This window comes from Diadema antillarum, unplaced genomic scaffold, assembly GCF_040938485.1.
Source record: "Diadema antillarum isolate AM-2024a unplaced genomic scaffold, OU_Dant_1.0 seq00001679_RagTag, whole genome shotgun sequence".
NCBI classification, from domain to species: domain Eukaryota; kingdom Metazoa; phylum Echinodermata; class Echinoidea; order Diadematoida; family Diadematidae; genus Diadema; species Diadema antillarum.
Genome location: NW_027272374.1, coordinates 272,344 through 284,752, shown reverse-complemented (window position 1 = coordinate 284,752; position 12,409 = coordinate 272,344). Strand labels below are relative to the sequence as shown.

Genomic DNA, 12,409 nt, shown 5'->3' with positions numbered 1-12,409 from the left:
CCGGCATTCGGACGAAAGGGTCATAACAAGATAAGAAAAATAATATCTCAGTTGCTATTACTGAGTCATGCTGCTTAACCCCTGCCAACGACTGTGCACTAGCGGAGAGAAACTTTGTGCAAAGTTCATGCATTCTAAGTAGTAATATGACAATACTAAAATTATATTTCATTAAATCCAAATGGAATGATGTGGTGGGTGTAAATCCACGAAGACCTCTTTAAGAAAGAGAAAAGAAATGTGTTAATTTTGGTTTTGCCCCTTTGACTTTGATTTGTTTTACGGGGGGGGGGGGACAAAGCAACGATAAAAGAAAGCTCTTCCACATAATAAAGACATTCGTCGTGGATTTGTGCTCAAACATGCGACAAATGATATAAAACGTTGTTCGTTGTACATGATTTTCTGCGTATTTCGTTGGTATACTGTACTCCCTTTGGCTATGTCATTTTAATGGCATTCCAAGATATAAGTGCATAATGTATCTATATAACTATACACAATAAGATTTGTATTATATTGGTACATTGCTGGAGAACACAGTAAGATTTGTTTGTGTTTATATATTGCAGATGTATCAGCATGATTACAACGTCATACTGTGTTGGGGAGGTCAATAAATTAATGTATACGGCAATTTTGAGTGTATACCTCGCTTTTTAACAGTATTGAGTACAGGCATAATCATACAATAATCTACAAGAGTTACAGGGAGTTCTGCCACAATAACAAAAACAGCAGTATGCACGTTTTGACAAAATGGGTCCTATTGGGCAGGACAATAGCATCCTTTACAATAATATCATTGTCTATTAAGGTAAAGTTTATCACATCAATTGACCAGATCATGCAGTACGATCTAATTTAAGGTCATTACAGCATTTTGGTAACTATACACAATGATCTATACATATGTTGAGCTTTTTTATCGTAGTGAAATTGTACGGTGTGTTAGTTGTCTTATATAAATGCATATTTAAATAATAATTACGATTGTTTTCAGTCTTCGGTCTTATATCACGAAATTACATCGTAGTATAAGCATCTATAAATGTCACAAGTAAATGTATCAATTGCAATTTGAAACTGATGCATTATTAGGTTTGAATAAAGAGTTTACTACAAATATTATCAATCTGTATATATCAAACAAATCAATCTGTATATGTATTATTTTAAACAGTAAATAATGTCATAAATTTCCACTGACCATGTTCACTCGATGATCAGGGAGTGAATGAGGGAACATGTTTAACTACTCACTTGAAGTTGAAGGGAATGCCTCCATGTTGGCGCCATTTCCCGGCATAAAAACTCAGTTTGGTCCCTTTTTTGTACATTTCTTGGACTTGATCCCTCCATTTTCGTTTTTCCTCCAGGTCACTCTGGGTGAGGTCGTCGACGACGAAGCATCGCTCATCCTTTAAGGCCTCCCGGGCACGACGCATCACATCTACCTTTTCTCGGTATGAGAGAAATCTAACTAGGATGTGCCTTGGACGGCCTTCAACCTTACGACCATCACGATGGGCTCGTTCCAGTTTCGTTTCCATCTCGAACTTGGATCGAAGTAAGCCTTCAACAGCTTCAACGCAATCTTCCCTCTGGTCCTGTGGTGGTTCCGGGACTCCAACGATGCGAACGTTGTTCCGCCTGGAGATTCTTTCGCTTTTGTTCGCCGCAATTTTATTTTTCATTACCTCAGAACGGAGCTCGGCGACTTCCTTTTCCATCATTTTCACTTTGCTTTCCATCAACTTTTGATTTTCCTCAATAGCGTCGACACGCTTCCTTTCGAATTGTATGGAGGCATCAACACTGGATTCCAATGTGGTCAGCTTCTCAAGACATTGGTCCACTGCTTTCTGGATCATAGAGTGGAAACGATCTGTTGCCTGCTTGAAGTATATATCCAAGTATCCTGGTGTAAGGATATGGGTAGGTGTTGAGGCCATGGCATTGCCTTCCTTCTCGTGGGGAACGGCGTGTTTCGTGTTCTCTTCATCTACCGATGTGGATCCGGCGGCCATATTTGTGACGTCATCAGGTACTAGTTCCACTGATTCCGCATCGCTGGTTGTTGCCTGACCGTCTAATGACTCTCGCTGCACGGCGGCCGGAGTCAGTGGCGTGGGGCTGGCAACCTTCGCGTTGGGATTTGGCGGGCTTTTTGAATGTACCTGGGTAGTGATTTTTCTCGATGCAGGACCATAGTTTTTCGGCTTGGTAGCGGCCACCCGCTGTGGACGAGCAGACTTCAGTGGTTCCATCTTGCACAGTAGTTATTAATCCGTCGTTTGGTGAAGTTGTGTGATTCACATAAAACAGGAGGATATCCAAAATAAGTGAAATTTAGTCAGTTTTGCGAGACTTACGAGAGGTAGTGTGCAACTCAGTCCATAGCGCCTTCTATGAAGGTGTGGCGTAGGTTTGCGACATACATAAGTACTATAAAACATAATCTCTCCGAGTGATATCCGGGACTGGCTTCCTTACTATTCATATCTGCCGTTTACATAAGTGGAAGACGGTGTGGTTTCAAGGAGACATAGAGGTAATGACCCTGCCCCTCCCTCCCCCTTAGAATAACTTGTGACCCTTCATCACAAAAACAACCAAAAGTCGCCAGACTTGCATTTTTAGTTCAGGACAGACTCTGAACGAGCAGACTCTAAATTTTAAGATGATGTATAGCTCAATAGAAATGGCCTTTCTTAACCTATCTGAATAATGTTAACAAATTTTGTGCTATACATAATACTGAGAAATTAGACTCTAAAGTTTAAGGTCTAGTCAGTGTGTAATCTAACCTAACTGCGCTATGCGAAACAGATAAAACAAAAACAGGATGTAGGCCTACGTACAACCCCATAACAGATACCTTGGCAGGGATTATCAGATTTAGCTGAAAATTGCCATAGCTCATTTTTTTTTTTATATAACATATCAATTTTAAAAGCAGAATCATCATTCTTTCAAAAGCTTTTTGGTTGGTAGTGAAGAGTGTGTAATGTTTTTTAATAGCAAAAACTTCCTCTAAGACACACCAAAATCATATTTTTTCAACAATAACAACAAGAATCTAGAAAAACTGCAAAAACACATTTTTCAATTCTTCTTATAATCCCAAATCTTGAATCATGTTGAATACTGTAGGATCCGGTACTCTGGTGAATGCACCTGTTATCTCATTGTGAGCTCTCATTTCAATTCCTTTCTCCAGACTGACACCTCACTGCTATACCCTGTACGCAGGCTGTCATTACAATACCGTATCATGTTTTTTTTTTTTCCAAAAAGGAATGTCTTCATAAGAAACCAAACAAAATCGAACATCTGTTATTTTGATACGGCATAAATTTGTCAGAAGTCAAGAGAGAGGGGGAGAGAGGGAGAGAGAGAGAAAGATAATTACTCATCCTTAAAATAAATCAGGAGTCAAGAGAGAGACAGAGAGAGAGGGGGAAGGGATGGAGATATATATCATCGGCCTTATGCTAAAAGGGCACTAATAGTGTACAAAGTCTATGGTGTTAAGGGCCTTTTGGCATAAGGCCGACAAACCACCAACCAATAAAAGAAATCAAATGATGAAAGGTCAAATAATTATAACCCCCTCCCCTTTTTGCAACTCTATCTTGGGCCAGCTTTCGTCGTGCGAAATGCCCATTTGCTGGAGATTTAGGATACCCAAGTAATGATAAGCCTAAGAATGGTCTATATTGGGGGAGGGGGCTGGGACAACTAACGACCGTCTTTTTATACCAACGTTACATTGTTTGTTTGTTTGTTTGATTTATTTTTCTTCCAACACAATTTCATACATAAATCAAAATTATTTTCAGTAATATCACATGGAATATCAGTAAGCAGATTACAAGTACATGATTCAAAGAAGGAAAATCGATGTGTAAATTAATTTCATTAACAAATTATGAATCTTATTAAAATTTTTCCAAATAATTATCTGAGAAATTACGCGGAAGAAGGACTGCCACTATAAGCAAAAGCTTGAGCACGTGGCAGCCCAGGGACCTATCTACATAATACACAAAAAAAAAATATATTGTTTGCAGAATGGAGAAATACTACAAAATATAAAACACTGTAAATACATTGTTTTTTATATATGTATAGTGCATAGGTACGAATAAGAGTAACGTGAAATATGATGATGATGATGATGATGATGATGGTGATGTATGATGATGTTGACAGGGTAATGATGAAGAAAAATGTGATAATGAAGATGAAAGTGATAGTGGTGATGCTGAAGATAATGGGAATGAAATGAAATGATAGACACAGAAACATTGCGTATATTTATTATTGAGCCAATTTATTGTTGAGCCAATCTTACTACAAACCGTGTTTTATTCAAGGGCAATAATACTCATACAACGTGACATGAACTATCTTATCCATGCGTGCATATATATGTATATATATATATATATAAAACATATATTGTAGTTGTTCCGCGTATTGGCAGTACTAGAAATAGCAATAATAAAGTCGCAACAGAGGAATGCAGGGAATGCATTAATAGCCAATCTTGATTTAATGAATAATCAGAATTTTCAAGGAACCTTCCTCTTCTTATCCCTGAAGAAGAGGAAGGTTCCTCGAAAATTCGGATTATTCATTAAATCAAGATTGGCTATTAATGCATTCCCTGCATTCCTCTGTTGTGACTTTATTATTGCTACATAACATATATATATATCTACACGTTACTTATCAAAGTCACACAGAAGGCAGCTAGCCTCCAAGTTCTGATAACTGCAAAATTAACAAATTATTCTGGGGTATGATTTGGTGTGTGTGTGTGTTCTGTGTGTGTTTCTATGCTGTGTTAACATTTTATTTCATAGAAATGTGGGGGTGTGTTAAACAAGAAGCAGTTCAGATTATCAAGATAGAATTCTATGATGTTCCACGGTTCACAGTCATGTGGGAGTGCCAAGTATCCAAGGCAAACCATGATGAAGTTTATACAAACACTTCAAACACTTCAGGTCAAAAAGATCACGGGATATGTAAACATAGGTCCTATCGGCCCCTATTTGCTGTGATCAACGGTTGCAGAACAATCAGTACTAATGGCATTTGGAAATGCCAACGCGAAGTAACAATCATTTGTACTGATTTCCCTCGCATTGGACATTGCGAGGACAGTTTCAGTTGTGGAATTTCCTCTTCATTTATAAGTGGGCCTTTTGCGTCCTTTTGAGAAAAAAGAAAAACCCTCTGTGCCGAAGCGATGGACGGTAAGTAATCATTGAGACCTCATACATAAATTTTGCATTTTCATACTTTCCTTCACTTCAAGAAAAATATACCGGGTGCGATTTGCAATATCTGTGATTTCACCAAAAAAAAAAAAAAGTATCATCATATTTGTAATGTGGGCCCTTATTCTACCGCGACAAGCAATGTCATTCGTTATAGTAAGTTGAACCAGTTTCACAACTAGAAGGAATAGATGCGAGATGAAAGTGTTTGGCTCACACAACTACAATATATTTCCAAAGCGAGGAGTCTACAAAAGCCAATCATTTAGAATTTTTATGTAAATTGTTTTTGTATTTTCTGCAGTGTCTTTTGTTATAAGTATGATTATTATTATTATCATTATTATTCATTATTATTATTATTTATTCGACCAGGTAAAGAATATAGGATACATATCATTAACAGAATTATGTTTGGAATTAAAGGGCCTGTTTGAGAGTTGGATAGAAAGCAGCCGGTATAGCTCGTTTAAGGAGCAAGAATACACGAAAAATCACGGAGTATTGCAAGTTCCCATTATATTTTTAATTTAATCAATCATAGAGACAAAAACTCGCGATGATTTGCGATGTATTGTCTTCTTGAACGACAAATAATCAAAGGAGTGATTTTTTTTTTTGAAAGATCTTTATTTGCTGTTATTGCAAAGCCATACAGTAAAACGAGCAGAACTGTAAAAGTGCGGGGACGGGCCCGCTTTTTACAACCTTATCTTGGCAAGACTGCAAACTGTCTCATTTAAAACTAATTTCTCGATCCCTCTATACTAGTACAGGCTGTGAAACAAGCCTTCGAAAGAACGAAACTTCAGAATAAGCTTCAAACGGTATCACGACTCACATCACAATATTTGGATGTGACCGTGCATCAAAAAGTCGCACCTCTTGATTTTATGTGAGGACTCAAAAAAGGTGAAATGGGTGGACAGAGTTAATCTTGAGTTTTTCATATTTACTGAAAGAACTATCCTTCGTCTACATTATTCTTTAGTTTTGGATCTTCAGTTCTTCTACAATCCTTTGCACACTCTTCACTTTCAAGTCTAATAACTTTTGAAAAAATAATGCTACTGCATTGAAAGTTGGCGTTCATCATGGGCAGAATGTCTAAATAGAACATGATTAATTTAATCTTATAATCCCTTCAATTGTTTTTGCTCCTGTGGTTTACATTATGTGGTTTGTCCATTTTGTCGCATAGCTAGCACGGTTTGGTAAAGATTAAGCGTTTGAACAAATCCTGTACTTCAAGAGGGAATCTTTTCTGAATTCACACTTTTCCAGAGTGTGTACTTTCTTTCCAGTATTTAGATCCATTTGAATTGAATTATACATCGTTACAAAACTTGAGGCTGTGTCACACTATTCCGCGCAAGCTTGTTGCGGGTAGGGATTTCTAGCACGCATGCAGGAGAATTTTCTGTTGGCGGACAAAAATGTTTGCCAGTTTCGCACATGTGTCTTACTTGTTAGATTCGTGCTACTTACCTTCTACTTGCGAGTATTCTGTGTGACCTGCGTGAGAGCTTTGAAACCGATCCGTTTTCTGTTACGAGCGACTTACAGGTACTGCGAAGTGCCTGCGTTGGAGTTGCCTGCGAGGTGCTGCGCTGCCGATAAGGGTCTCTTACTGGTGTTCTGTGTGTACTTCTGCTAGTGAACCCCCGCGATTACCTCGGAACAAGTCCACGCAGAACGTCAGTAGGAGGCAACTCCCACGCAGTATGTAGATACTTTGCCGTCCCCGTATACGGCCAAGATAATGATATCTAATGATATTCTGTGGGAATTCTGCCATTCCTTCGGCGGAATTCCTTCACTGAGTTGTCAGCCCACCCCACGCGCCTGGCACGCAGGTCGCACAGAAACCCCCCAAGCAGAACTTAAAAAGATCGCGTCCATAAGACACAGGCAAAACTCGACCAAATCCTTGCTCGCCCTCAGAAATTGTCCTGTATGCTGGAAAATCCGTACACGCAACAAGCCCGCCTAGTTTGCCCAGAAAGGTGTGACAGAACATAAACATGCTTGTGGGTAAAAAGCATTTGCGTGCGCACCTCCGGGCGACTACGGGTGCGATACGTGCTAGGTCATCTGCGGGGACCTCCGGGTAGAAAAAAAAAAACGTTCTACGTAAGTCGCACGCAAGGATTGCCTGGAAATGTGTGACACTGCCTGTAGAGTATGTTCTTCCAGAATCTGCCCTTTTAGGCCGTGTCACACCTTTCCTGGCAATCCAATGTTTGCGAGTTTCTCACTTGTGTCTTACCTGTTAGACTCGTGCTACTTACATTCCACTTGCGTGTATTCCGTGTGACCTGCGTGAGAACCTTGAAACCGATCCGTTTTCTGTTACGAGCGACGCACGGGTACTGAGAAGTACCTACGTTGAAGTTGCCTGCGGTGTGCTGCCGGTAAGGGTCTTCTACTGGTGTTATGTGTGTACCTCTGCGAGCGAACCCCCACGACTCACTTGGAACAAGTTTTGAGCATGCTCAAAGCATTGTCATACTGTATCTGGGGAAGTTTTGCGGCTTGACTTGCGGGAAAACAACTTTGCTACCTGGAGCTCTCAGCAGTTGGTCCGCACCTGACAGCACCTAGCGCGTATCTCGCCTGTTGTTGCTCGGAGGTGCCCACGCAAGTCCCATTTAACGGCAGCCAAGTTTTGAGCATGACCAAAACTTTTTTCCGGGGATGATCGGAGAGGTCCTAGCAAACGCCAGTAGGAGGTCCGTAGCGGCAGCACCTCGCAGGCCCCTCCCACGCAGGTACCTCGCATTCCCCGTATGCAGCCAAGATAATGACATTCTATGGGATTTCTGCCAATTCTTCAGAAGGAATTCGTTCACTGAGTTGTCAGCACCCATGCGTATAGTACACAGGTCACACAGTATACCCGCAAGTAGAATGTAAGTGGAACGCGTCCAGCAAGTAAGACACATGCACTGACCCAAATCCTTGTGCGTCCTCAGAAATGTCCGGTATCCTTGAAAATCCCCACACAAAACAAGCCCGCGTAGCATGCCAGGAAAGGTGTGACAGGGCCTAAACATGATTGCGGGTAAAAAGATTTGGAGATACGTGTTAGGTGCTGTCATGTTTGGTTCATCTACGGGGACCTCCGGGTAGCCAAAATTGTTGTTTGCAAGTCGCACGCAAGGCTTGCCCGGACAGGTGTGACACGGCCTTTACTAAAAAGCCGTGTATGCGACTTTTTGTTGGTTTTAGTGCTGCATAGTCACATACAGTTTGTAGCAGTTATGCTTTCTGGCAAGTTGCTATATCCTCATTTCCTGTAGTCCATTGTTCCTCAGGAATGCTTGCGTACAACCGTACTGCTTCCCCAGCGGCCACGTAAAAGAAACCAATGTAAATCCATTCAAATTACTGTGCCTTTTTATTGGTCTATATGAATGGAATATTCTTCATAGAGAGTTTCATGTTTATATCTATTATCACTGTTTTTCCTAATTCAGGCTCCTTCCTATCGACGTGAATATTCTTCTGGCACTTCATTATGTCTCAACGTTTATCAAGGTGTCTGCTATTGTGGGCGATAGTTAACGCTTCGCTTCGCTCAACAACTACCTCGATGAAGCTCTGTAATAATTGCGTCGGAACAGAATCCCATGTACCTTTCATCTATCCACTCCTCACTGGCAAGAATCTCATATACAAATTGTACACTGGAACTCTAGAGTGCTTATTCTACCAGAACGGCAGGAAAATAGATATATCATGTCTAAAAAGTGGTCAGCTGGATAGGTTTCACGTTCATGTTGATAACTCAGGGGAAGTGTTAAACATAACTCTAACAATAAACAACGTGCAAGAAGGAGATGCTGGCGTCTACGTTATGGTTGTTGGAGAAGAGGACGAGGACGGAGTGTGGCATGATGACGTCACAGATGCTTACCTTAACGTGAATACCGCACCAGAAAGGCAAGTTGCAGTCTTGTTGCATCACCTTACTCTACTGAGCTGCAAGAAGTGCATTGTGCAGCTCGTTTGTCCACCGATGGGGCGGCCTACTAGCTTGTTTCCAAGAAAACAGAAAGGCACCATTTTTGCAACAACCAAGACATTCTTCAACTCACGTCCAAGCTGTCTTCTGGATGAACGCAGGCTCGTCCATTCAATGTTGTTCTTATGCAGCAAATTGTGAAAAGCACGTTGACGAGTGCCTTGATTTTGTTAATAATGTTGCCACCAACGAGAGTTCATCTGCTACTGTACATCCAATCAGACACACGGTCCAAGATGATAACCGCAACCAAGGAAAGATATCCCCGAATAGCATTCCTGGTCATTCCACTAAGAGTTCATCCGGGCAGTTTCAGTTCACTGCAACTCTGACCGACACAGATTATGAACTTCCCTTTTCAAGTGGTCTGTGGAGTGATAACATAGCCATCGCTATTCTAGCGTTATCTCTGATCGGTACTTTCATCTCCATGACAGCGGCTTCATTAGGCATGTTAGGTTACAGAAAACTTAGCAAAAGTAGCGAAAGTAATGATCGTGCTAATGTTGATGACATACCATCTCCATCACAACTCCCATCACATGATGATCATAACAAATTATCTAAAAGACGTAAATCACAACCCTCAGGACCTTTTTTATTGTCGTTGATAATGGTATTAGGCCTACTTATCATGATTAATTTTGTATCGATATTCATACTGCAAACGTTAGTGATTATCTAGCAGTATAAATCACTTCGCAAGATTCTACTTGCTGCTTGTTTGTTCGTTTGTTAGTTTGTTTGTTTGTTTTCTGTCTTTCTTTCGTTATATCCTTATTCCACTTGGCGCAATTGGTTAGAGATTAATACTCTGCATGCCACATTAATATCCCGTCCATACGTATGTATTATGTGTAGAATTGTGTAGAATGAAAAATCAAAAAAGTCAGAGACAAAATCAACATAGGCACAGTAAGTGTAAACCGTAAGATAAGGGTCCTGAGACTTCCCTCTTTAACCCCCTCCTCTTCCTCCTGCATTGTATTTCTTTCCTTCTGTAAAACCAAATGTCATCATGGATTTATCACTCAATGCCTTCAGACTATTTAGTTCTCTTCTTCTGTCAGTCCATTTCATTGGAATTCTCTTTGTTTTCGACAAATTTTATTGACAGGGCTCTTCCTTCTACTTGTATATCGGACCGATTAGAAGGTCTGTCCGAATTCGTGATTATAACTCCGAATCATGAACACTTTTCTGCCATAATATTCCATACATTGCAATTTAATGCTTGGAATGCGTGAATCATCTACAACAAGTTCACACAAAACGTTTCCATAAGCCTGTTTCCTTCAATTCAATGAAGGGACTTCGTCTCAACTTTTGCCAGACCATCCTATTCTCAACCTTCTGATTGTTTCAGCTCAGTTTTTAATGTTCCAAACTAGCTGTATGCTCGTAAGTAATTCTGAAAGCCAATGATATTACATCCCAAAGAATTACCATGTTTTGTCTCGCTCTGTTTTCGATTTCAGTTGGGATCTCTACTGGTTTTTTTTTCGGGGTCAGGTTACAGACCATCCTCCCTGAATGAGACTTTCGTTTTTAAACTGTTCGCCAGTGTTTTTAGCGGCATGTGCATCCTGCCTAAAATCCAGTTAAAAATGACTCTTTTCAGGCTGACAATGATATTTTATCATAAATTTGTGTTGTGTATATGTCGGGTTTTCTACCTCCTTGAAACGTACATGTCAATCAAGATAGCAACAGCATATTTCCGAGCAGACGTAATAAATCTGATATGAACTGTGTCCAGCACGTTTTTTCTCTTTGTCAAACGAGATTGCTACATTAGTAAAGAAATCTACAGTAGGGGGATGCAGGAGAGTTGAGCCACTTTTTTCTATTTTGGAAATATATCCTAATTAATCCTTGCTTATAGCAAGTGTTTGTTACCAAATACGATGGAAGTACAAAGATAAAGCTGTCTTGTAGGCCTACCTATGATATTTATTTTTTTTCATTGCCTTAAGTTTAAAAAGCTTTTCTTTGAAAAAAACCCCTCAAGAGTGGGTCAGCACTCTCACAGTGTGAGGAGAGTTAATTGAGCTATGTCTTCAGAAGAGCAACTTGTGACAGCTTTGAAAGACATACGCTATTTGTTGCAGAGATGAACCATGGTGCAAACAGATAAAGGTGAAATTCAAAAAAGGGCTTGCAAGTAGCCAGAAATAAATCTTAGCTGACAAAATTGGTTTCATCTTACAGTCAAGTATAGGAACATCTGGAAAATTACGATATTCAAACGCTCGTTATCATGCACTTTATCAACACCCTTCACAATAATCACTGGTATCACAATGAAGCTTCGCTTTATATTTTGAAATGGGAGTTCATTACTTAAACTTGTCACCGTCTTATGTCTTAGATAGGATAATCTCTTGCATAAAACAAGTTACTCATCGGAACTGCAACCAGAATTTTAGAAGGTAACAAGACACTATCATTTAATTTTTTAAATATATGTATTTGTAACGTTAATAAGGAACTTTGCGAGAATAAGATCTACTCCTTCTGGCTAGTAAAATACAACAATTTTCGGGTGCCATTGCAGCAGAAAAGTATTCATCTATTTCAAAGAATGTGTGTACACTGTTTACATCTATATGTGAAAAGCAAAGGTTTATGCTATCAGAGATTTGCTGATATATCCTTTGGAGACCTGGTAATTTACAATCTCTTAATGGGCATTTCCACAGTCGAAACGTCGAAATAGTGGAATCATGCAACTTATGCCCCTAGGCACACTGTGCTAGGCGTGATGGGAATCTATCACTTGGTCTACTCCCACTTCGTCTAATACCCGATTCGTCCCAACCCACGTGGTCTAATCCTAGACGGTCTAGCAACCATTTAGTCCTATTGCCACTTAATCTAATGGCCAGTTCATCCACTTACCAGATGGGGCTACGTCCATCTGTCTAATATCCATTTGGTCTGTTGCCATCTTGTCTAAATACCACATGGTCTTATCAGCTATTCGTTTGATACTCGATTCGTCTAATCAGGGAGGTGTCTAACCCCCCTGGTCTAATACCCACTTTGTCTATTAAATTACCATTATGTTCATCTTATTCGCACTTGG

At 40.0% G+C, this 12,409-nt stretch overlaps 1 protein-coding gene across 1 annotated transcript; it reads right to left on the bottom strand.

Moving 5' to 3' along the window:
- Positions 1–1,259: 1,259 nt before the first annotated feature.
- LOC139711651 (uncharacterized) lies at positions 1,260–2,270 on the bottom strand. Its single transcript, XM_071623512.1, has one exon. It carries the CDS (start codon positions 2,268–2,270, stop codon positions 1,260–1,262), a length of 1,011 nt encoding a protein of 336 aa, XP_071479613.1.
- Positions 2,271–12,409: the final 10,139 nt, after the last annotated feature.

Coding starts and splice junctions, on each gene's coding strand:
- LOC139711651 (XM_071623512.1), bottom strand. CDS start 2,270: ATGGAACCACTGAAGTCTGCTCGTCCACAGCGGGTGGCCGCTACCAAG.